This window comes from Phoca vitulina, unplaced genomic scaffold (assembly GCF_004348235.1).
Source record: "Phoca vitulina isolate PV1807 unplaced genomic scaffold, GSC_HSeal_1.0 scaffold20, whole genome shotgun sequence".
In the NCBI taxonomy this organism is placed as follows: domain Eukaryota; kingdom Metazoa; phylum Chordata; class Mammalia; order Carnivora; family Phocidae; genus Phoca; species Phoca vitulina.
This window is the reverse complement of record NW_022589723.1, coordinates 31701883-31728389: the sequence shown is the minus strand read 5'-3', so window position 1 is coordinate 31728389 and position 26507 is coordinate 31701883. Positions and strand designations below refer to the sequence as shown.

General features: G+C 50.5%; 1 protein-coding gene across 4 annotated transcripts in view; it reads left to right on the top strand.

Moving 5' to 3' along the window:
• The window catches only part of MEGF11 (multiple EGF like domains 11), a 345128-nt gene that overhangs the window by 251828 nt on the left and 66793 nt on the right, over positions 1–26507 (top strand). For all 4 annotated transcript variants that reach the window (XM_032417420.1, XM_032417421.1, XM_032417423.1 and 1 more), the window contains 4 exons: positions 12155–12401; positions 13709–13829; positions 20809–20945; positions 24896–25108. In XM_032417420.1, the coding sequence (XP_032273311.1) occupies positions 12155–12401; positions 13709–13829; positions 20809–20945; positions 24896–25108 (718 nt within the window). The remainder of the gene's footprint in view (positions 1–12154; positions 12402–13708; positions 13830–20808; positions 20946–24895; positions 25109–26507) is intronic.

Sequence of the window (26507 nt, the reverse complement as noted above, 5' to 3'; positions counted from 1 at the left end):
CACAGAAACTCATCCGAGGGGCCTGGACTATCACCTGGTTAGTCCATAACTCCCAGCTGGAGCTGGGGGCCGGAAGGGGATGGAGGCTATGGCAACATCTGGACGCTCTGCTTACGCAGGGCATTACCTCTCTGCCTCAGTTTCCTCATCTGGAAATGGAGATTGTAGGATTGTTGGGAGGATTAAATAAGATAACTGTGGAGCGCTCAGACAGTGCTGCCCGTTGGCTGCTAGGCGCTGGCTAGAACAGCAGGTTCCGATGCAGCCGCAGGGCCGTTCTGATCGGTGGGGGCCCTGCTCCGCCAGTTAGTAATCTTGGTGTCACCTTGGTTACCTTCATCATTCCCAAGTTCCTGGTGTCTTAGGCAACACAGCAGCCCCTTGGAGTCCACATGATCAGATAACTTTCTGACCATGAGGGGAATTAAACACAGACTTTGAAAGGCAAAAAGGATCTTGGATTGGGGTTTTACCCCCCTCCCTCCCCCCACCCATGCCAACCTCAAGCTGCTTAAGACTTTGTCCTTATGTGAAAACCCAGCAAAGCCCACAGCACCTCTGAAGGCCCTGGCATGGCCCCGACCCCTACCCCACACACAGGACCCCTCTGGACTCCATGGGGCACCGCTTGACACCCACCCATCTGGACTAATCCAGTCAAGGGAGATGCTGAGGCCTGGAAGGGTGGTACCTTGCCCAGAGCCATGACAGGCAGGGAGAGGCTCTTTCCACCAGACCAGACTTCACTGTTTGGAGAAAGTTAGGATGACGCGGAATGATAGAAAAATGGTAGGCAAGGGTGTGGAATGAGTTCACTTCTCATGGGAAACCAGCTTGGACCCCGTGACCTTCCTGTGTCCTTTCCCACCCCAACTGTGAGTTCACCTCCCTCAGAGCTCACAACTGGGGCTCCCATCCCACACTCTGGAGCTTCACCAAATTCCCTCTGATCCCCCACAGCCCTCCTCCCATCCCCAGCCCAGAGTTTGCTCAGGAGCTTTGAACGTGAGGTGAGGGCTGGGCCACGCTGGGGAGGGTGCAGGGCCAAAGCGGTGGTCCCCCCAGCAGGTCTGTGGTGCCTTTGCTGCTGCCTTTGAAAGCTCTTCCAAAGAGGTAATTCCTTTGTGCACAGACATGATTTATGAGGCTTTCTAGGCAAATTGTGGAGATAAATGGTCTTTGGGGCTGGGAAGCTTCAAAGGCAGTGATACAGGCAGATCAGAAGGAGCCAGGCAGCCAGGAGCTGAGCCTCATTAAAAGCCTGTGGAGGTGGGGGGTTGGGGGGAGTAGGTTTTAAGCAGAGCTGAGGACACAGCTCTGGTCCGCCCGTGGATCCACTTGGGGACAGCCCCCAGCTTACCTCTCACCCCAGGCCTCGCTGACCCCATCACTGAAATGTATGAGCCAGAAGCGCCGGGGTGGCCAAGGTACATTTATCCCAGAGAGGAGTACAGCCTAGGGCTGAGGGGCGGGACGGTGCATGCGTTCCAACTTGGGCTCTGGAAGGGAAGGGACTGGCGGTGCCAGGAGCCCATGGATTCCGCACCAGCCTGTCTGCTCAGCATGGCCTAGAGGCCTCACATGAGTCCCAAGTCTCACCCTCTCCTGCCGCTTGCCTGCCGGTGACCTAGATGGCTCCCTGCCCTCTCTGGGTCTCAAGATCCTCTTCTGTAGGAGGAGAGCACAGGTGTACATGTACCCCGTGTTCCAGCTCTGCCACGTCATGCCTGATACTCTGTAGTTCAAGGCATTTGTGTTAAATGTCCCCATTCAAGAAACCGGCCAGAGATCACTCTGGCTGGGAGGTCAGGAGCTAGTCACCTAACCACATCTAACCTTGCTTCCTCCCTCTGTAAAATGGGGATAATTCTAGCTAGCCTGAGGAGTTGTGGCTGGAATTGAACAAACTAGGTATTACAAAGTACCCAATGCCTAGTTTTCTTTTTCGTCACATGCAATATCGTGGCATTCTATATCCAGAGCTATCCCTGCAAAGTTGATAAATTTGACTTTTATACCTTCCCATCTCCTCTCTCCAAAAGTAGACACACACACACACACACACACACACACACACACACACACACACCCTTCCTAATCTGGCTCCCAGGTCTGCTAACTGCCACTCAGATGTTAACAGATAACTGGGGTATTAATGGCTCGTATTGCCTCATGTTGTGACTGACACGCACACCCCTCACACAAACATGGGTGATGTGCATTTCAGTGCCTGCACATCCTGAGGAGTGGAGTCCTCATGGTGGAATGCGGGCAGACTCGGCGGTATCTTGAAGCCAGGGCCCAGCACGGGCCTCCAGAGCTTCTTTCCACAGCAAGACGCGGGGCCCTGATAGAATGGAGTTGCTGCGTCTCTCCACTCCCTCCTGATATTTTGATGGCTTGATGACATCTGGTTAGAGTGGACTTAGGTGCCTGGAACTGTGGTTGAGGCCATGGTGATGGAGGTGAGGAAGGTGATGAGCCGAAGTGACCGCCTTTGCTTGGGGCTTTTTAATGTACCAGCTGGCTTCGTTCCCTCCTCCTGCCCTGCTACCTCAAGACCCTCCTGGGTCTCCTGACCCCTGCACGGACAGTGGGGCACCCTCCCTGATTGTAGCTGCCCCGCATAGCCTGACCAGCATCTGCTAGTCATTCCATGTCCTGATGGGTCCACGTTTCCCATTTGCTTGTCTGCTTATCAAACTAACTGTGGGCTTCTCAGCATCTAGAACAGAATAGGCGCACCCTAATTGTTTGACAAGAGATAAATGAACCTAATTCATCTCCCAAAAGTCAATACGGTGGGATGCAAAGAGCCCTAGATCAACATGGCCAGCTGGTTTCCAATCTAGCTCTTCACTGCATTAGCTGTGTGGCTATAGGCAAGACAGTCTCTCTGGTCCAGAGTTTCCTGACCTGTAACGTGTTTAGAGAAGACCCCTAAAGCCTAGCAGTAAGAAAGGCAGGCTCAGACTCTCAACTCTGCCTTTTGTCATCAGGGGTGATTTTGTCCCCAAGGGGACATTTGTCAATATCTGGAGACATTTTCAGTTGCCACAATTGTGGAGGAGGGTTTGCTGCTGGCATCCAGGGGGTGGGAGCCAGGGGTGCCGCTAAACGTCCTACACAGGACAGCCCGCACAACAAAGAATTTTCTGGCTCAAAATAAGTGCCAAAATCGATAAGCCTCAGCTTAGTTATTTAAAGTCTCTGAACCTCAGTTTTCTCAGTTGGAAAATGGGGTAATAATCCCACCTTACATGGTTTGCCTCAAATCCTCTTTGGAACAAGGCAAGGGACGAAGACGGGACACCAGGCCAGAAGAGGAACCAGAGTGAATAACCCGGGTGAGGACGCCCCTGACCCACAGGAGCGTGCAGGGGGGCGGGGGTTTTCCTGCGCATGCGTGTTTCTCCCTCGGCTCCCGCGCCCTGGGAAACCAGCAGGACGTGGAGGTGCGCTCCGCATCCCCAGCAGCCACTGTGAGTCCCGCCTCCCTTCAGAGACTTACAGGAGATATAGATAATGTGGTTAAATAACAGAGTAAGTAACAAGTGTAATAAATAGATCACTAAGAGCTAATGATACATCATTATAATCCTGTGCTGTCAGCATCTTCTGGCTTAGGGACTGCGTCAGGAGATTTGGGTTTTAATCTATGGCACCTTGGTCTATTAATATTTAATTCCAACAATCTAAGTGGTGGAAAGATAGGGAGCTGAGCGATGGCTCAGCTCAGAGCCTGAGTAACCACCTCGAATTTTTCTTCTCTACATGACGACAAACACACCTCTCACTCCTGTCCGCTCTGGCCTGCTTCTCAAGTGGGGACATTTAGCAACAGAGCATAGAATCACATAATATCAAGGCTGGAAGAGACCCCAGAATTTTATCTACTGGTGTCTTGAATGAGGACACCACTGGCATTGGGGAGCATAGCTCTTCATCGTGCAAGACAGTCCCTGATTGTTTGTGACAACTTAATTCCTCCCTCCCCCCATTTCCAGATGCTCTCTTGGGGAGGGTGACCTACTCTAAGCACAAACCACTGGTACAAATCTGTTGTTTTACAGATGAAAAAACAGGCCCAGAGAGGGGAGGGGGCCGCCCCAGATTGCACAGTGCCGGCTGTGACTCAGGCTCAATGCACCCTCAGAATTGCGGCTCGGACCTGAAAAGAACGGAGGCACTCAGCCTCTGAGAATTTGTCTGTGCTTTTATTAGGGCAAGTCAGTTGACAAATGACCTCCCTCACTGGGAAGTCACTTTATTTATCAGCTGGAATGGTTTCAGGCCATCTCTGCTTCTTGGCCCGCTGCTTTGTAAACCCAGGAGCAATTCCATGACATGTCAGCTCTCCCGCCATCTTCTTGGGGTGGGGGGGCATGGGAGGTGCTCTGACTATTGCTAAAGGTGAGTGGGGAGACATTGGCCCAGGCTCTAGCACAGGCCAGGGCAGCGCAGGGACAGTGGATCCCAGGTTCATTTCTGAACACCTGACCTTCACTTCAGCGGCCAATTCTCCTCCATGCTGAGTCTCAAGATTCCCATCTGTGGAATGGAAAGAACCACGTATCTGTCCCATCCCACCTCGGGCCCAGCATCCACCTGCCCATCTCTGGGAAGACCAGTGAGAATGCAGGTCACCAGGATGGTAGTTCTTGTCAGCTGCTCTTTTTAAAAGGACCTATGCTTGGGCCCCTTCCACTCCGGAATAATTAAGTCAGAATGTCCAGGGGTGAAGGCCAGGCATGATTGTTTTTTTTTAAAACCTCCCAGGGTGATGCTAACGTGCAGCCAGGCCAAGAACAACCCTGAGGAAATGAATCCTCATAAGCAGCCGAGAGAAGGCTCTGGTCGCTGGAAAAGCCCTGGCCAGGCACCCTTGTCAGATGGCTGACGGCTCTTCCTGGGCCCAGCTCTGGGCCGGACGCTAGGGGAGACTGTGTGCATGTGGGTGACAGGGCAGCTATGAACAAGGGCACACCCCAGCTCCCCCCACTCCTCCCGCTGCAACCCACAGAACAGGGGTGACAAAAAGCAGTGGTCAGCCAAGTTATTCCTAACAGAGAGAGTCAATGAAACATGAAAACATCATTGTGCCTTTAATAAATGATTTTCAGGGACTCAAAAAATACTGTACCCCAGTTTTATGACAGCATTATTCACAACAGCTAAAAAGCGGAAACAACCCAAGTGTCCATCGACAGAGAAACGGATAAGGAAAATGAGGTATATTTAGACAATAAAATAATACCATTGAGCCTTAAAAAGGAAGGAGCTTCTGACACGGGCTCCAACACGGATGAACCTGGAAATATTATGCTACTTGAAATAAGCCAGTCACAAAAAGACTAATACATGGTTCCACTTATACAAAATATCCAAAATAGGCGAAGTCAGAGAGACAGAAAGGAGATAGGAGGCTACCAGAGGCTGGTGGGGGAGGAGGGAACAGGGAGCTGTGACTTAATGGGTGCAGTTTCTGTTTGGGGTGGGGGGATGGAAAAGTCTGAGAAATAGTGGTGACAGTTGCATAACACCGTGAATGTAATTAATGCCACTGAATCATATGCTTAGAAATGATTAAAATGGCACAAGGTATGTTATATATATTTTACACAATAGAAAAAGTTCTAAATAAATCATCTTGAGAGAATAAAGTTAGGAGAATCAGGGCCAGCCATGGAAAACCTGGGACCTATGACCACCATTCACACGTACACCAATCCTTGCATAAAAGTACTTGCGACAAACGAGCCTCTGCTTTCTCATCTCTTTGTGAATGATCCAAGGTGGCTGTTTAAGCCCAGGCTGGCTGTCAGTATCCCATGTCCCCTTTCCATCAACACCAGACCGTACTCAGCAGGACAGCAGTGGTTAGGAGCTCAAATGCCCAGTCACTTCCCCAGCTGTGTGACTCTGGACAAGTTATGTCACCTCTCTGGGCCTCTGTTTCCCGATCTACAAAACAGAGATCATAATAGCATCCCTTGCAAATGGGCTGTTGTAGGAATTAAATGAACCGGGAACACATTAGCCCTGGACCCCGAAGTCTAAAAGAGGTCAGCGGGGAGAGGCACTGGCTGGGAAAGGGGGGTGAGTTGGCCAGCTTGAAGGAACAGAATCAGCCAGGCCCCACAGTAGCTGTCCATAGAAGATACATCCACTTGAAACATCAGCCAAAGCCGGAAATAATGAGAAAGAAACATCTGTGACAGACAAAAAGTGGGTGAGGGGGTGACATTCCAAGGCCAAATTGGAAACAGTTTGTGAGTATCTGCAAAAGAAGGCGCAAAGTCCTGTTGTAATTTTAACGACCATAGTTTTTATTCACCTTCACCAGGAAAGATAATTGACTCGCCACAGCTCTGCCTCATTTCTCTGTCATTGCTGGGAAATGAGGTGTTTTTAAGTGGATTTTCTAGATAACTGAAGCTTATCCCTGTGAACCCTAACATTTTTTTTTCATTTAATCACTCTGAGAGGAAATTTATATGGAACAGATTACACACTTCCCTGCTTCCTTAATCAGAGTATTCTAAATTGAATGTAACCTCTTCCTGTCAACTTGGATTTGTGGGGCTATTTGCCCCTACATTAATGGCTCTTTTAATATACCATATGCTTTGCTTTTTTTAGTCCAGAAGTGTTTTCTGTTTGTTTCCATGGTTTCCAACTGTGATATGAAGCTCTTTCTATGTATTTGTAGGAGCTCCATAAAACATACAGACACACAGACACAAATGTACCCATGTATGTGCACGTGTGAAAGCCCCTAAGTGTTAGCGCATCAGTTCGTGGTAAGTGAATGGCTTTGAATGCCTTCCTGGATGCCCCTTGGGCACCTCAGACTCAGTGACCAAGATTAATGTCATTCTCTTTCCCCCAACGTCATTGCTCTTCTCCTTGTGTTTCCCATAAAGAGTTCAGGTTAGGGTTAGTGGCACCAATATCCACCCAGCAGCCCACGCCTAAGCTGGGCTTACATGCTTCCCCCCTCCTCTTCCTTCCCCCAGTGCCCCATCATCACCAAGTCCTTGCTGCTTGCACCTCATAAATACAGCTGGAATCTGTCCCCTTCTCTCCATCCCCAGTGCTACTACCTTAGTCAAGGACACCACCATCTCTTTGCTACTATAACAGCTGGTCCCCTGACCCCACTGTCCCTCCGTCTCTCCTGTTCACACATCTATCCTCACCAGCGCAGTCTTTCTAGGGCCACACCTAATCATGTCTGTCCCCTGCTTGGAGTACATCCAGAGCTTCCCGGCTGCCCTTGTGGGAAGTCAGCACCCCTGAACACAGCTCACAAAGCCCCAGACCTCGGACCCTGCCCAGGAAGCTGTACCACCTATACCTTGCTCTCCCTTAGAGTCTATATTCCAGACACACATACCTTTTTTTTTTAATGTTATGTTAATCACCATACAGTACTTCATTAGTTTTTGAGGTAGTGTTCCATGATTCATTATTTGCATATAACACCTAGTGCTCATTGCAGTACGTGCCCTCCTTAATACCCATCACCGGGCTAACCCATCCCCCCACCCCCCTCCCCTCTAAAAACCTCGGTTTGTTTCCCGGAGTCCATAGTCTCTCATGGTTCATCTCCCCCTCTGATTCCCCCCCTTCGTTTTTCCCTTCCTTCTCCTAATGTCTTCCATGCTATTCCTTATGTTCCATATATAAGTGAAACCATATAATTGTCTTTCTCTGCTTGACTTATTTCACTTAGCATAATCCCCTCCAGTTCCATCTATGTTGGAACCAAATGGTGGGTATTCATCCCTTCTGATGGCCGAGTAATATTCCTTTTTAAATTTTCTCCCGTGTCTTGCTTTTTCCCAGCTCCAGGCTTTCACACATATCAGTTCCTTTGCTTAGAAATATATGTAGAATAGATCATTCCCCATGCTCACCTCTCCTTCCAGTCTCTTCTTTGAGGACATATTCCCTAACCCCCCAGTCTGGACTCAGACCCACCCATGCCCTTCTATATTGTCCAGAACAACCCGTACTATAGCACGTCTGCAGTATGCTTTCAATGCTGCTTTAGCATCTCCATCCCCACGAGACTGCACGCCCTACAATTTGGGGGTTTGGTTGTGCCACAGAGAATCAGAGGTCACCTCTGATAAGCAAAGTATAACTGTATGCCCTGGGATGCACCAAGGACAAACTGGCTTTGGACTCTAATAGTTTCCTTCAGAGTCAGGGTCTGAGGGCAGTAACTATGGCCCTAACAATGAAGGGAATCCGTTGTTCTGGATCCTGGGGTTGTCCCCAGTGATGAACAGAGAGGAAGTGGCTAGCCTCCATGGTATCTCTGCACTTGCGCTTTGCAACTGCCGCCTTCTGCCCAATGGCACCTCAGAGTTTCTGTCCTCAGAATCATCATTCGGAAAGTGTCCCATTTGCCAGCAGTGGAGATTGCTGGAGCCAGACCTGAGCCCGCCCTTGACTATAACCTTGGACCATCACTTAACCTCTCTGACCCTTTATTTCCCATCTGTAAAATGGAGAATAGTAAAACCTGACTTACAGGGTTTTAAATGTCACAAGTGAACATTTAAAATGGGGTTGTCATTATCATTACAATGGAGTCACATCATATATACATTAAATTTATGGGAATTCAACTATGTGTGCTTGGCAACAAAAAGAGATAGAAAATGGTATAGTAGGTAATTCAGCTAGTCTTTCCATTTGCTGATATATGTCCCAGAGGGTGGGTGAGGTGGGGGACACCGACTGCTGGGTGCTCCGTCACTCTCAGTCCCATGAACCTCTTCCAGTGTGGGTGGAGGTTGTAACTATAACTGGACTTGATTTTTTTAATTGAGATATAATTGATATATTAGTTTCAGGTATATAAATATTGATTCCACATTTATATATATTGTGAAATGATCACCAGAAGTCTAGTTAATATCTATCACCATACATAATTACGCATTTTTTTCTTGTGATGAGAAACTTTAAGATCTCCTCTTAGCAACTTTCATGTATTATTAATTATACAGCAGTATTAACTAGAGTCACCATGCTGCACATTACATCCCCATGGCTTCTTTATTTTACAACTAGAACTTTGTACCTTCTGACCACCTTCACCATTTCACCCACTTCCTATGATCCACCTTGGGTAACCACCAATCTGTTCTTTGCATCTATGAGTCTGGTTCTTGTCTGTTTCTTTGTTTTTTAGATTCCAGATAAGTGAAATCATATGGTATTTGTCTTTCTCTGTCTGACTTAGTTCATTTAGCATGATGCCCTCAAGGTCCATCCATGTTGTCACAAATGACAGGATTTCCTTCTTTTTGTGGCTGAATAATATTCCAGTGTGTGTGTGTGTGTCTACCACATCTTCTTTATCCATTCATCCATCAGTGGACACTTAGGTTGCTTCCATGTCTTGGCTATTGTAAACAATGCTGCAGTGACCATGGGGATGCAGATAGCTTTTCGAGTTAGTGTTTTTATTTCTTTTGGATAAATACTCAGAGGTGGAATTACTGGATCATATGCTAGTTCTATTTGTAATTTTTTGAGGAGCCTCCATACTGTTTTCCATAGTGGCTGTACTAATTTACATTCCCATTGCCAGTGAATGAGGGTTCCCTTTCCTCCACATCTTTGCCAACATATGTTATTTCTTCTTTTGGTACTAGCCATTCTAACAGATGTGAGGTGATACCTCATTGTGGTTTTGATTTGCATTTCCCTGATGATTAGTGATGTTGAGCACGTTTTCATGTGCCTGTTGGCCATTTGTATGTCTTCTTTGTAAAAATGTCTATTCAGACCCTCTGCCCATTTTTTAATTGGATTGTTCGGTTTTTTGCTATTGAGCTTGAGTTCTTTATATATTTTGAATATTAACCTCTTGTCAGTTACATGAATTGCAGATGTTTTCTCCCATTCAGTAGGCTGCCTTTTCATTTTGTTGGTGGTTTCCTTTGCTGTGCAGAAGCTTTTTAGTTTGATGTAGTTTATTTTTGCTGCTGTTGCCTTTGCTGTGTCAAATCCAGAAAATCAGCACAAGACCTATGTCAAGAGCTTACCACCTATGTTTTCTTCTAGGAGTTTAATGGTTTTGGGTCTTACACTTTGGTCTTGACTCCATTTTGAGTTAATGTTTGTGTACGATATAAGATGGTGGTCAAGTTTCATTCTTTTATAAGTGGCTGTCCAGTTTTCCTGACATCATTTATGATGTCCTTTCCCCACTGTATATTCTTGACTCCTTTGTCATAAATTAATTGACCGTATATGCATGGGTTTATTTCTAGGCTCTCTGTTCTGTTCTGTTGATCCTGTGTCTGTTTTATGCCAATACCATACTGTTTTGATTACTATAGCTTTGTACTACAGTTTGAAATCAGGAAGTGTGATGCCTCCAGCCTCGTTCTTATTTCTCAAGATTGCTTTTGGCTACTGGACTTAATTTTGCCTCACTCACTATAGTACCAGGTAGGAAATGCAGGGTGAGACTTACTCATAATCTGGCAGCTCAGTTTGTACATGTGAATATTTGGGGCACAGATGAAAAAGGAATAAAGCAAGATAGGGTAATTGGGATTTGGGCCTAGGCTGGCTCTATCTACTAAAGGATGATAATCAGGCTCCATGACATTGACCACTTGACCTTGATCAGCAAGTGGCAGATATGTACAGGGGAGTTTGTGGGGCTGATGGAGTGATTCCTCCATCAATGCCTCCATCATGCCAAAGATCCCATGCACTCACTGGCCTCACTAGAACCTTGTGCTCTTGTACCTGCCCAACACTCGAGTGCCCCCATCTCTTTGTTCATACCGAGCGTGCCCAGTGACACCTTCTCCAATCCCACTCAACTGCCTCCTTCCTCCCTGGGTGTCTAAACCCTAGAATCACTGGAGCACAAAGGTCAACTGATCATCTCCTCGTCTTCAGGAGGTAGGATGTCTAGCCATTCCAGTTTGCTCAAGACAGGGATTTCTCAGAATGTGGGATTTTAGTGCTGAAACTGGGACAGTTGGTCACTCTGATAGGCAGACAAGGGAGACAGCCTACTTCAGATCCCTCTCTCTAGGAAGTCTTGCCTGGTCTCCTTAGCTGGGAGCAATCTTTCCATTGAACTTCTCCTAGAACATTATTTGTGCCTGTCCATGTCCATGCTTGAACTCCACATCCACCATACTCCAGGATTCAAGTAGATGAGGCTATGGTTTGAGGACACCTTCTTATTGTGTGTCCAGTAGTCCTGTATGCACCAGATGAGGGTCAGAGTGGGAGGTGGATGCAGGCTGGGTGACCTACCTGGGGCTCTGCCGTTCAGGCCCTTTTCACAGCTGTGGAAATTTCTGCAAAGCTGGCTCAGATAGTGCTCTTTGAAACATTTAATTACATATAAAGATCTTGAAGGCTCTCTGTCCCCTCCCAGGGAAACATTACTTTTTCCTGGTCCTTCTGAAGTTGGCTTTGGAAAGTAAAGAAATTGAACTGAAGATGAAGCAACCGGGGAGGGAGGGTAGAGCGGCGGGGTTGGGGGGGGGGTAGGCATTACTGAAAGGGAGAAGCAGCAGAGAGAGAGATGGGAAGGGTGCAGGGAGATAAAGTCAGCCAGGGGAGGTGCAGGGAGGTAGAAGACAGGTTCACTGAGACTGAGGTGCAGGAGGTGAGAAAACTAATGAGTTTCAGGAAGACAGGGCTGGGCTGGGGAAGCACCAAGAAGGGGAGGGGGTGAGTAGGGTCACAGAAAAGAGGGCTGGCAAACCAGGAGAGAAACAGCCTGGCTGAGAGAAAGAGACAGCCAACCAAGAAGAATTTAGCAAAGCCGGAGGGAGGTGAACTGTTTATGGTTCCAGAATTTCAGTCCAGGGGAGGGGCTTCAGGGAAGCACTGGTTGGAATGGGATGGCTCTGACCAGGAGATGCCTTGAAGAAACAGTCTTCTTAGCTTGTATAATATTTGGAGTGGCTTAGCGAAGAGCCGGTGGAAGTTAGGAGGCGCCAAAGCTTCCACCCAAACGGCCCTTGCTGCCTCCTGTCCAGGAGGGAGCAATGCAGAGATAGGAAGGCCGCCGTTGGGGCATCGGTGCTGGCCCCCATCCCACGGAGAGCCCCTCAGGGGCCTCCCTCCGCCCTGACCGGCTCCTGTCTTGCAGGCTGTGACAGCGACCACTGGGGCCCCCACTGCAGCAACCGGTGCCAGTGCCAGAATGGAGCCCTGTGCAACCCCATCACGGGCGCCTGCGTGTGTGCCGCCGGCTTCCGCGGCTGGCGCTGCGAGGAGCTCTGCGCGCCCGGCACCCACGGCAAGGGCTGCCAGCTGCCGTGCCAGTGCCGCCACGGAGCCAGCTGCGACCCCCGCACCGGCCAGTGCCTCTGCGCCCCCGGCTACACGGGAGTCTAGTGAGTACCGCCCGCCGGCCGAGGGGCGGGGCGGGGCCGAGGGGCGGGGCCGGGCGGGGCGGGGCGGCTCCCTCCCGCAGCTGCGCAGTCCGCCCCTGGCTCCTGACTGGGGGGCAGGTGGTCGCAGCAGAAGGAAGTTCAAGGTAGTCCTGGCTGTCGGATCTCCGGCGCTGTGACTCCAAGTCCAACAGAGGTTTAATACCCAGGCGTCTCCCATGCAGGTCTTAGGTCCCTCCCGCCCACACCCCAGGGTGACTGGTGCCAGCTGAGACCAAGCATGGCCCTGGGGAGTTCATTAAACTCCTCCACCTTCCTGTCCGGGGCCCCAGACCTTAGCTTGGCATTCTCCGATCATAACCCAAATGCCCCCGCTCACCTGGGTCCTGACCCTTCGAGGCCATTTGAGAAAGAGGTGGGTGAAGGCCCTGGGCAGGTATCATGCATAGATTCGGGGAATTTACTGTGCCTATTCCTCTCCCCTGTCTTCTCCCCCTCAGACCCCAACAGCCCCTCACTCCAGTATTCTGGAGTCTGTACTGACAGGGGACCACCACGACTGCTTAATTGAGACCCCCTCAGAGGCAAGATTGAAGTTCTCCTCCCCACCTGGTTGAAGGTTCCGTGGCCTCCCAATAGCCCTAGATCCTGAGAGGGCACCCAAGGACATTGGCCAGGAACATATCCTTGATCGAGGATGTTTCCTGCCCCAATGTCTGGCCAGCTCCAGGGCCAGCTCCAGCAAGAGGCCAGGGCCATTGCCCTAAGGCTGAAGGCCAAGATCATGTGCAAATCCTCCCTCATATCTCAGCAGTGCCTGTGAGCCTGTTATGATAGCTGAGAACCTTCCAGAGCCTGGAAGTGGGGCAGGCCCCAGATACTCCCTCTCCCCGGATCTTTAAGAATCTAGGTGAATTCTTAAAAGCTGGCTGGATAACCACTTTTCAGTGCCTCTACTCATGCTGTTCCTTTTGCCTGGCATGCCCTTCCCTTCTCCCAGTGAAACTAACTTTACCCTCAGGACCCAAATAAAATGTCTTCCTCTTCCGGAAACCTTCCTCCCCAGAAGAACGCTCTTCTTTATACTCTAAGCACGTTAAGTCATCCCACAGGTACTGGCCCAAGCACACAACGTTCCAGTTCATTATATCCGAGCCCTGTTTCCCCCTTCTGGCGGGAAGCAGGACTGCATTTCAGCTAACCGCAGCCCAGTTCATGCTGATGGTGAACTCACTAATTCCTAGGGAGCCCTGGGGCCCTGCCCTCTGACCGAACGCTGCCATGTCTAACACCTCTGCTTCCCCATGCAGCTGTGAGGAGCTGTGCCCCCCTGGGAGTCATGGGGCTCACTGTGAGCTGCGCTGTCCCTGCCAGAACGGGGGCTCCTGCCACCACATCACAGGAGAGTGTGCCTGCCCCCCAGGCTGGACGGTAGGTGGGCCCACAGGACCTGGGTGGGACCCTGTAAGAGGGGTGAGCATCCCTCACTCACACACCTTGGGCGGGCTAAATTCCTCTCCCACCCTGAAAACCCTCCCTCCTGTCTGGGTCATGGGCATCACTAGACACTGCCAGTGTGGACACAACTTTGAATCACATCTGCATCTAAGGGCTGTGTGAACTGATGGCAAGTTACTTAACCTCTCTGAGTCTGTGGTCCCTCATGCTCAAAGGAGTGGAAATCTAGATCAGCTTTGTCCTTGGGCATATAGGTACTCACCTGAACTGCCGTGGGCTCTGGGCCAGATGTGGCAGAAAGGGTGTGGTGTAAGGGCAGGGGAGCAGGTGGGAGGAGGAGGGAAGATGGCAGCGTATGGATCCCCCGAGGTTCTAGAACTTCAGATACCCAGCCTCTACCCCCTGCTCTCTCACGCACACATCCTGGTTCTGTGGGCCCAGAATCTATTTTAACATGTGCTCCAGGCAATTCTATGCAGCCTCCACCAGTCCAGGTCTTGTGTCTGGGAACCACTACATTGGAAAAGGGGGATGGGAATTACAACCTCACAGGCCTAAATTCAGGTGCTACATCCAGTGTTGACACTGAAAAAAGTACTCAGTTACTCTGGTCTCTGTTTCCCCCTCTGTAAGCAGAACTGATACACTAGTCAAGCCCTACCCTTCATAACTGCCATGCTTGGGAAAAGGCTCACATGGGGCAGTGCATGTCCAAAGTGCCTTGCAAACTCTGAAGTCCTTTATAATTGCTTGTGTTATATCCCTGGATCCCACAAACAATGCACAAGCCTCCTTTTTAGCCAACACGCTCCCTTCCCCTGCCAAAGACCCAAGCTTCTCAGGAGCAGCAAGTCCGTAAGGCTGACTTTCCTGGGCTGTGTTCTGCCTCCGACTCTCCAGGAACACCCCCTGTTTCAGGGGAAGCTGGGTGCCCCAGCTGGCTGCCTCCCTTGGGGCCTGAGACTTTGCAAAGCTGGAGAGGACAGGGTTACTGAGCAGGAGCAGAATATTTCAGGAGGCTGTGAAGGCAGAGGGGAGCAGGCAGGGGGGACGCCTGCAGGGCCCACTGAGGCACAGTTGTGCCAGGATTTTCTAGAGCAGGAAGGGACCAGGGGATGATTTGGGGCAGCAGTGTCCAAACCTGGCTGCACACAGAGTTTCTGGGGGCGGGGACCTTAAGTACACATTCCCAGGCCCCACCAGGAACCTTCTGGGGCCTGGATCTCTAGCTTTAATAAGCTCCCCAGATGATTCTGAGGCAGCCAACCCTGTCTGCTGGTCTGCATTTGGAAATAATTGATCAAGACTATAGGATTTCCTTCTGTGTTTCACAGAACCCTAGGGTTTCTTGGCGGTGAGGGCGAGGAGCCTGATAATTAGGGCTCTCGGTCCCACTCTCCCCCTCTTCTCCGTTTGAATCTACTTTCTATATGGAGGTTCTAGGTAAAATTTCACATAAAAACGGGGTCTCGCAGCATCTAGAGTTTGAACACCACTGGTCCATCAAGATGTCCCTTTCTCAGATGAAGAAGCAGAGGCCCAGAGAGGCTGAGTACCCTGCCCAAGGCCACGCTGCTGGTTAAGAGGAAGGTGGGCTAGTATCTGGGTGTCCTGACTCTGGATTCCCAAAACCCAGCCCTTGGTGTCTGAGGACAAAGGGGACTACGGCTGCCTCTCCCACACTTGCCCATTTCTCCCACCCTGAACCACTCCCTGGAAAGACCCTCTTATCTCCAGCCAGCTTCCAGAATTCCACCACCCACAGACTGGGTCCTCGGAGGCCTAGCAGCAGGCAGTGAGGTTGGCTCTGGGGGAGGTAGGAGGAGAATGGGCCACAGGCAGGCCCTGTCCCTGTAAAGGCCTCTCTGGAGAGACCGATGGAGGCCAGTGGTCAAAGAAGGGGAAGGGAGGAGGCCAACACATGGAGGAATTTCTTTTTCTCCCCAACACAGTGAGAGGTTTGTTCTTCCCAGTGACAGAGAGCTCTGGCAATAGAAGCCTTTGGATTTGGAGACTTTATGTTTTTAATTTTATTGTAGACAATTGCATTTCTATTTTTGACATAGCATTTAACTTGCAGATTTGTATGAATTATTAATACCCCTCATTCATGCAGAGTCACAGTGGAATGAAGCTGTGGCTCAGCCCTGAGGCCCCTCCCAGGGGGGGCCTGGGGCCCAGAAGAGGGTGCTGGGCGGAAGGGTCCTGCCTTGATCATCCTCCAAGACCTCACTTTCTTGTTGGGCCCAGGTGGCTTCAGCCACACTCAGAGATCTAAAGAATACAATTGCTGGGTCACACAGTGCGGCTCCCCAAAAGACTGAGGCCTGGTGCAGAGCTAGAGGAGAGCCCCAATGTAAGTGGGATCTCTGGCCCTCCAGGCCCCTCCTCAGAGATTCCTGGCCACCAGGCTTTAAGTATGCCTGTAGGACACTCCACTTGCCTAGCTGTCATTAGCTCGTGCCTGGGAAATTACTCTTTTTCCTTCACTGTTCAGAGGAGAGAAAGCAACAGGCCTGAGGAGAGATGGGGCTGAGGTGCTGGGAACTAGGACCAGGTGTCCCAGAGGGCCAGAGATTGGCCTTTGGAGCTGAGGCTGCAAAATTACAGATGCTCAGGTGTAGGAAGGATGATTCGTAGAGACCCACGCCCTCGTCAGTACCTGGACCATTTCCTCAGCACCCACACCAGCCATTGGTCACTGACCACTGAGAGCATCATGCTACCTGGGACGGTGGTTGGAGAGGCTGAGTGGTCCCTTCTCTGGGAGAATTGATGTGACCTGCCTAAGTCCTTTTATCATTTTGCTCTATTTAGCCACGGTCCTCTTAAAGAGTGGCTGGTTTCCAGATTTTGACAAACCATTTGGTCTAACCAGTTCTGAGAGGAGGGAGACTATTGCCTCCCCTTATCTCCAACCTTCTGGATGCCACACCGCCCAAGATCCCGCCACAGTTGGAGATGGGCCCTCTAGTTGACCATAGAGCAGGTGTGTTCGTGTGCTGGGGTTGTTGTAACAAAGTAGCAGAGACTGGGGTGCTGTCTTTTCTCACAGTTCTTAAGGCTAGAAGTCCAAGATCAAGGTGTTGGCAGGGTTGGATCCTTCTGAGGCCTCCTGCCTTAGCTTGTAGTTGGCTGCCTTCTCCCTGTGTCTTCACAGGGTCTCTCCTCTGAGCATGTCTGTGTCCTAATCTCTTCTTCTTATAAGGATAGCCATCAGATTAGATTAGGGCCCACCTTAATGGCCTCATTTTAACTTTATTACCTCTTCTCTTAAGCTGACACTTTGCTGCCTGCTCTCTCCCCCCACCCAACCCCCAGTGCCTGTTCTTCCAACTAGCAACATTACCAGTTAAGGTTCTCCCACTCTTTCAAGGCTCTGCTGGTCCTGGGCCCCTACAATGTGCAACACTGGGTGTCCACTTCGGTGGAATTAATATTATTAATTAAGGAACTGCTCTTTAGGACACTGTACTAGGTTCCTTCCCATCTCCAACCTCACTTAACCTCCACAACCACCTTGGAGACTGGGAGTTATGACTCCCATTTTATAGGTGAGGAAACTGAGGCTCAGAACAATCATAGGGCTCATTCTAGCTCAGCCATCTGGGAGGAGGCAGAGCTGGGACTTGAACCCAAGTGCTGACTTTGAGTCCAGTGTTCTGCCAACCATACCAGGCAGCAGGCCTTCCAAGGTATTGAATTCCTTCAGGCTCCCGGAGCTCAAGCCCGAGGAGGAGCCCAGGGATTCAGGCACCTGGGTGCCTGCAGTTGGGAAACATTGAGCAGGGGCTTAAGGAGGTGCTTGCCCACCTGTCCAAAAAGTCTCCAGGATGCTTGATTTCCTCAGGAAATGTTGGAAGGAAGTACTCTGTGCACAAAGCTTCCCTACTGGCCTCCTCAGGGGGCCCTGGTCATGTCTCAGAAGCTTGTGGGGTGCACTGAGGAAGGCAGGCCTCTGTGGGGAACCCCTACCACCTCCAGGAGGAAGAGGCCCCCTTCCTCTGTGGTTTTTCCCTGCCCCTCTCCTCACATACACACTCATCTTGCTGTCATCGGCTGCTGCCTCTGCCCCTTCAATCCCCATTCCCCTGTCCCACCTCCACCCCTCACCTTCTCACATGTGGGGAAGAGAAATCTGAGCTAAAAGGTCTCCCCCTTAATTCATTACAGTAAACTGGATGATATTGAAAAATGAGTCGGTTCTGGCAGCATTTTCCTAAGCAAACTAGCTTCCTCTGGGTTGGCAATTATTGGTGCTTAATAACTGTGTGTTGAACTAATTGATTAATGAATTACGGGAGAACCCTCAGTCTCCATAAGAGAAATGACTATCTCTGGTGTGGGAGCGGCTGGAAGGGCAGCCAGCTCCAATTTCTGTTTAATAAAGACCTAAGATTCGTAGATATAATGTTTAAAGTTATCTAATCCCACAAGGCTAGTACTGGATGGAGGGGGAAATAGTTCTCCGAGTGACTCACAAATCCCACTCCAGAAAGGCAGGTTTGTTCACATTTTGTGTTTCTTCTGGCATTTCCGTTCATATTTCTGCACCACATATTTCACTGCCATTTCCTGACTTTTCCATTGTAGACATGTGTTGAAACTGTTGACTTCCTACCATAGAATAAGATTCAGATCAGATACAGACAAGTGCAACCCTTCCCCCACCCTCAAGTGGTACTTTCTTACAATTTTTGGTTGAATCATTTTGATAACATTAATGATTTCATAATGTCATGACATAATGAATTCAAAATCATTGTTTATGTTGATATGCTCACTTACGTATCATTACTAGTTCATCCCTAAAACTCTCTGGCAGAACTTGAAAAGACCTCTCGATAAGGTCAGACACATCAGATATCTCTCAGTTTGGTTTTTGTTTCTGTTTTTTACTTTGAGGCCGCACTCCCACACTGAAGCTTTGTGTGTTTCAGTTCCTGCTTCCTGGTGTCGTTTTGGACTCCCTTTCACTGCCACCCTGTAATTCCCTTCACCTGTCTCTTCTGTTGGCATCCCCATTTCTTTCTTTTTCTTGGATAATTCTTTTTGATGAAAAGAAAATCCTCCAGTAGCTTCCTGAGAAAGTTCATGGAAAGTTAAAATTTTTAAGGCTGTTCAAATCTGAAAATGCCTTTATTGAATCCCCACTTAAGTGTTAGTTTAGCTAGATATAGAGTTCTAGGTTACAAACTATTTTCCTCTGAATTTCTAAGGCATTAGTCCATTATCTTCTAGCTTCTAGTTAAGAAGTCCAGTACCTTTTGGTTCCTGTTCTTTTGTATGTGACTTTCTAAAAGCTTTGAGGAGAATTTATCCGTAGAAGTATAAAAATTTATAGTGATAAGCTTTAATATGGGTCTTTTTCACTTTTCATGCTGGATATGCTATAGGCCTTTTCAATTCAGAGATGAGTGCTTTCCATCTTCCATTCTGGGAAAATTTTCTTGTATTATATTTCCCATTTAATTTAGGCACCTCCATTTTCTCTGTTCCACTGTCAGGAATCCTCTGTTACTCAGATATCAGACCTCCTGGACGGATCCTCTAATTTTATTATATTTTGCCTACAATTTCCTTCCTTGGTGCCTCCCCTCCTTCCCCTTCTTTCTTGTTCTTTGTGGGAGATTTCCTCATCCTCCAGCTCTTCTATTGCAATTTTAAAATATCTGCCATCTTATTTTTAGATTTCAAAAACTCTTTGCTTTTCTCTGGATATCCCCTTTTATAGCACTCCACTCTTTCATAGATAAAATAATTTCATATAACTACCTACAGATATTCATTTTAATTATAATAGAAGTTCTTAATTCTCTTTTTATAAGTTTTCTTTGCTCCCTGCTTAGTTCCCATTTCCTCTGTGTTCCACTTGGGTATTTGTCTGCTTAGGTCTTCATCTGTCTTGTTAGAGCCTTATTTGAACTATCTGGTGGTCCTTCACCACCTGTTCATGTTTTACGGTGAGCCTCAGAAAAGCTGGTTGGAAACCTGCGGGGGTAGAGGGAGTTGCCAGGCTTGTTGACTGATGGGACCCTTAAATATCAGTATCTGTAGGTCTTTCCTTCTGAGTTTATCAGTGCCCCCCAGAAAAGAATCCTCCAAAACCTTGCCAGTGGGAATCAGCAGTCTAGTTGCTGAGCAGGCAGAGGTGCACGGGATCCCCGTTTCTCCTGGCACCCCTTCAGCCGTGCTTGGCATCCTCATGTCCAAGCCTACATGGGCCAACCTCTTCAAAAGTCAACTGCCAGGCTTCTGCCAGACTGGGCAAGTCACCTGGCTATTTGAAGCGGGGGCAGAGATCTGGGGTCTTATTCTCTCTTTTATACACTTTCAGACAGCCCTCCTGTTTCAGCATACCTGCATTCTGACCCTCAGAGGTTCCTGATGTCTCTGATTCCTGAGCTTTTCCGAGGTTATGATCTTCCAGCATGTGACATCTCGTGTCCTGCATGGACTCTGCTCCCATTCCTTTTGTCCTTGTAGGCCTATACCTTTTCCCCCTTTGCTCTTGTGTTAGCAGCGTTTGGGAAAGGAGTGGAAATAAAGTGTGTGTTTCCAGACCAGATTCTCTTTGTTTTTCCTCGGCATTTTATGGTAGGCCAGCGTGAGAGCGCTTAGCCACTGTGCTTTAGTTATCTGCATCTCTTACCTCTCTCCCCAGTAAACTGGGAGCTCACTTCCTCATATTTTTGTCTCCCCAATGTCTAACACAGTGCCTGGTATACAGTAGGCACTTAATAAATATGTGCTGAATAATCGGAGGAGCCAATGGGCCTCAGTCTCCCTATCTCTCAAATGGGGCTTTAGAGCCACAATGGTCCAGCTTCTTATGCTCCTGTGATTGCGGAGAAAGTCCCACTGAGGAAACGGGGTGGTCCCTGGGGCTGTCCCAGCTGTGCCAGTTCTAGGAGAGAGTGACATCATGTGTGTCTCACCTCCTCTGCTTCAGGGAGCAGTGTGTGCCCAGCCCTGCCCACCTGGGACGTTCGGCCAGAACTGCAGCCAGGACTGTCCTTGCCACCACGGAGGGCAGTGTGATCACGTGACCGGGCAGTGCCACTGCACAGCTGGCTACATGGGGGACAGGTAAGAGGAGAACTAGTTATCGTCCTTGCCGTGCGTGTGGCTCATTTTCCCAGAGGCCTTGCAGAGAGTGGCTGAGGTTTACCAGCCCACAGCATTCCTCTGTGAGCTTTCCTGCCTTCTCAGGAAGCATTCGGAGTCCTCAGGCCAGGAAGATTCATCACTCATCCTTCCTGGCCCTTGGCCTGCGACACACACGCCCCTCCCCCTGCCCGGTGACCCAAGCCCTACGCTCGCACTGACTCACCAGGAGAAGGAGGTGGGCACCTGTCACCCACTCTGCTACCTGCCTTACTGGAGGGAGGCAACGGCCCCAATAGTCCAGAGAAGCTGGGAGTGCACACTAGTTCACACATTTTGCATAATTTCTTCTAGAACTAAATTTTGATTCCGAATTTGGGTTGTACCAAAAGGATACTGGCCTCAGTTTGCATCCTCTGAGGGCTAGTGGCCTGACAGCTGAACAGGGGCTCCAATGTCCTGGAATCAAACCAGCCTTGTGGAGCGGATAACCCACAGAACACATCACTGAGGAATTCCCGTGTGCGCACATTGGTCGAGGCAGGAAGAAGGATGCTATGACAATCGGGTAGGTGCTGTGGAAGAGAGAGAGGCAACAACTAGTGTGTTGGATGGTGAGTGAATTCAGAGCTAGAAGAGGACATTTGTCTCGGACAGGACCCGGCTATGCCTCAACTATATGCATCTTTTCTAGAAGAGAGAGGAGCGGTAGGGCAGAGGTTCTCACACCCCTTCTCTGCTTCTGTGGGATCCAGATTTCATCGCTGGCCCTGGATTTTGTTACTCTGCCCAGACAAAGCGAGGCAGGAGGAACGTTTTTTCACCATCCCCTGCTTCCCCTGCCCAGGTAACATCAGCAAGCAGGGATTGAAGCTGAGTCAACTCATCGATCCTTCTGGCTGTGACTATTCCAACTGTCACTGGAGTCAGCCCCAAATCCTTGGTGATGTCCAGAAAAGTGATTTTCCATTTTTTGCCTTAGGTTTGTTTGCCTCTAGCCTAAAGTCTTTTGAGCCAGATCTGATCTCTTTGTAAGCTAGTGTTCATCTACATGAGCTTCCCAGCCTTAGAACATGGGGTATGGCATCCGGAGATCCTCCCTGACTTCTTTCAGAGAGGGGGTCTCTGGGGGAAGTGGGTGGGAGGGGGGACTGAAGCACTGAGCCCAACTTCCCATCCTCACCCTCTTCCCCAGTAAGAGAAATGTTCAGGATGAGCTAGTAGGGTCAGGAGCCGGAAGACCCCAGAACCAGAACAGGACCCTTTGTTTCAGTCCACTTGCACATGAGAGTTAATCCAGCTCACTTGTTGGAGATGAACAGGCCCGGACTTCCAGCTGGTGGGACCCAGCACCAGTAGACCCTACATCATTGGCTCTCTCAGTTTTCACTGCCAAGATGTACCCAACAGAAAAGTAATCCTAATCCCTCATCTTGTTGGGGCCAGCCCATGATCCCGGGGCAGAGAGATATCCCAAACCCTTGGGGGCCTCTGAGCAAGCTTCACTCATTAACTATAGAGAATTCACGGGGAGAGCCAGGTAGCATTTGGGTTTCCCACCTCAATGGGCCGCCTAGTGTTTAATATTTTATAAAATTGCCTCCATTAATTTTGTAGGTGACAGCTGCATTAACCCTCCCCAAATCATTGCAAGCATATTAAAGTTGAGTGGGTGTAATAATGCGGGCCCCCCTGGATAGGCAGAATCCAGTGCAAATTAAACATGAAACGTAACGAGGGCTTTGCAGCTCATTTTGTAATTTAATTGAGCAATGGATCTGGTTGTTAATGGCAATATCAGACACATTAGATTGATATGTTGCAAAGGAAGGATGTTTAAGTAGAAAACTAATTCCTGCTGTGATTACCCTTCTGTTCCACAGGCCCCGTTATTAGCGTGCTTTGTGGAAAATTCATTAGCAGTCATTGCTTGATCTCTAAATAAATAAGTTGTTTAAATTGTGAGTAGGAAAAAAAAAAAAGGCTGATTATGTAAATGGATTAGGTTGTCAATATTTTATTTCCAGATTCTTTTTCTGGGACTATGGAGTCAGTCACTTCATAAATATGGTGGGGGGGGCAGGTAGTGCCCTTCATGGGGAGCTCACTGGCCGGGACTCTGCCAGTCCTGCTGGGTGGCAGGGAGCAGGAATGTTCCAGTGGAAGGGTGGAGTTGTCAGGAGGCTCTCCTGGCTTGGGTTTCTTGCCCTGGTGTCTGAGACATCTGAGGAGAACCAAACTGACTGACTTCTGAGAAAATCCATTCTGAGGCTGAAGAGGAGCTAACAATTCAGAGAGTGATTTTCCAGCCCTTCAATGCTTTGTGTCCTGCCCTTCTGCCTCAGTTTCCCTCTTTCCCTCCCCTATCCCACTCCTCCTCCTTCTTCCTGTCTTCTACCTTCTGTTTCTTCTCCAGACAACCTCTTCCTTCTTCTCTCTTCCTCCCTCTCTTTTCTCTTCTCCTTCCCAAATGGGACCTTGGACTGGCTAAGATGCCACAAGATCTGGTGCGCAACAAGTTGGGGTCATCTCGGCCAGTTGCAGGCTGTATGAGCTTGGGACACACCTCACTTGTCTGCATCTCAGCCCTCTCAACTCCAGAGTGAGGGTGATGGGCATACCCCCTGCTTTAGGGGCCCGGGGCCCAGCTTTAGGGCCTGCCTAGCTGGGAGCCCCTTTCTGGCCGTTGCCCCGGGCTGTGACCGTGCTCATCCCTGCTGCCCCTCCATTCCACCATGGACCTCCTTTTGCCACAGTGACTCTGTGAGGGGACAATGGGTGGCATCTTCCTTGGGGAAGCCCTCAGGGTTAGACCCCAGTCACCCTACTCCTCTCCCTGTCATTGTGGGCACAAGGTGGCAAAGAGAAAACAGTGGCATCCGGGCAGAGTTGCCAGGACTCGCATCCGACACCCCGGCCACTCTGGGCCTCAGGCACTCGCCGCCCAGCCCGACAGCATCGCTAGGGCCCCGCCATGTGCCCTCATGAGCAGCGCGTGAGGGCCCCCAGACACGGCTCTCCCTGCCCTGTTGGGGAGAACAGCACTGGCTCCAACTCATGACTCTCCAAGATTTAATAAAGAAGTTAGGGCTGTATTCTATTTTTTTTAAAAAGCATCTTTTATTGCTCCCTCCCCACCGTCATTGTGGAAGGCACAGGAAACCAGAAAATGGTTGTCTAGATGACAATAAGAACACTTTAGAATTCCTCAAGTCCACTCGGTGGGTAACATTTTGGAATTCTTCCCTCCGAGCCTGTTCACGCCAGTACCTGAGGCGGAAGGTCGGATGGGCTCTGTCCCGGGAACTTCAGAGAACAGTATTAACAAGAATATTAATCGTAACTAACATTTCTTCCTGAGCCCTTACACGCGTGGGACACCTTTCCAAACGTTTACACACCTTATGTCGTTTAATCCTCAAACAACTTAGTGAGCTTTAGGTATTATCATCCCATTTTATGACGAGAAAGCCGATGTCAGGACTGACCTTCCAGCACCACGGGAGCTGTGCCGGGACGTGGGTCATGAAAATCCCAGAGGCCATTTCCCAAGTCTCTGGGACGCAGGAGCCACCCGCCTCTTTTACCCTGGATGCCCGCAGGTGTCCCCCTGAACTTGTCGGGGTCCAGGTGCAGGGCAAAGACTCTGCATCCCTGGGGAATAGCCCCAGTCTGGGGTGGGGGGCGTCAGGCAGTCGGCAGCGGGGATCACGCTCCCCAACAGAGGCTGTGAGGCAATGAGTGGAAGGATTATGGTTACGCTGGGCGTTCCGAGGAGCAGGCAAACTACTTGACACGGAAGGAGCTCAGTCCTCCTCCTTCCAGGGGTGGGGGGGGGGGGCAGTGCTCACTGGCTGATGGGCGAGGGTGCATGCTGGTCAGATCTGGGAGGGGAGGGGGCGCAGCCTCAACCCCCGTCTGCTGTCCTGCAGGTGCCAAGAGGAATGCCCCTTCGGGACCTTCGGCTTCCAGTGCTCACAGCGCTGTGACTGCCACAACGGGGGTCAGTGCTCGCCCACCACTGGAGCCTGCGAGTGTGAGCCTGGCTACAAGGGCCCGCGCTGCCAGGAGCGGCTGTGCCCCGAGGGACTGCACGGCCCTGGCTGCACCTTGCCTTGCCCCTGTCATGCCGACAACACCATCAGGTATGAGCTGGGGTCCGGGGATGCTTGGGTGGGTGGGCACCGGTGGAGAGGGGGCTTCTCGGGGCACAGACCCCCACCTCCAGCCCGGTCACCCAGGCAGGGCAGCGAGAGAGCTGGGGCCTCAGCAGTCGCCTTTGCTAACTGACGACTCTGATGGAAAGAAGGGGAAGCCAAAGCCACACAGATAGCCAGGACCGGGACCCAGGTCACCTGCCTGTCTGCCATACCCGGCTGCCAGCTTTGAAAATAGGGCCACCTGAGACCTGCTGCAAAGGAGCAAGGAGGGAGTTGGGCGATCCTCAGGGTAGCAGGGCGGGATGGAGCCGCAGGGTCCTTGGTGCTGGGATGGGACAGTGCTCCGGGGGCATTGTCCTTGAGAAATGTCCCCTCCACGTGCTGTACATCTAACTAAGCCATTCCCCAACCCCTAGAGGCCCGGAGACGAGACTGCCAGGGCAGAAGCAGGGGCTTGAGCCTCAGAGGGCCCGTACTGGAAGGGACCTTAAAGGTCAGTAGGGCTCTCCCAGGGCCTGGTGAGGGCTGTCCCAGCAGGCCCTGGCTAGGGTGGAGGAGCAGGAGGGACAGAGCTCAGGCCCAGCCTCTCCTTGCACTCTGTGTCCTTTCGGGCTTGAGGTCGCCTCGGCTGAAGCTGGCCCCATGAGGGAGGAGCTTCAGGGGAGCCTGAGTCTGGGGAGCAGAGAAAGCCAGAGCGCCACGGCCCCCTCTTCTGCATCTCTTCACGTCCCGCTTCACGCACCAGCTGGCGCCACCCTCTGGTGATAAATGAGGCTGTTGGCCCCAGAGAAGGCCTCCACAGCCCTTTATGTGGCTGCCCCTTATCTGGGTGGCGAAGGGTGGGGGAGTCTCCCTTCTCCCCTCGGACCTGCAGGACAGCTCAGGGGAGGCCTGGCAGCTCTGGGCGGTGGGTATTGCGGCAGTTTGCAGGCCAGAGATGCCTCTTCTTTGCAACCCCGTTGCTGGGACAGCCAGGACTTGGCCTCAGCCCCCTCTTCATTTCCGGCTTTTGATTCTCCACAAATCCCCCAAGAGCCTCTGGTCACTGCAAGTGTTCTGGCTTAGGTTGAATCTGTCCTTGGTCCTCAGTCCCTGGAGCTGAGCGGCTAGGGTGGAGCCACCTGCAAGCTGGAGGGCTGGGAAGGAGGCTGTTGAGAGGGGCTCTGGAGTCAGCAGAGCAGGCCCGTCTGTGGCCCGAGCACTCATGCACTCAGTCATCCATTCAGCAAACACCGAGTGCCTGCAGGGCTGGACCACGAGGAGGAAAAGCGAGTCCCTCAGCACCAGTCCAGCCCTCGGGAACTCGGGTCTGGAGCACTCACACACACTGAGCACCTTCTACCACGTTTCTGCAAGTACAAGACAGTCCCAGGAGTGAGGCACA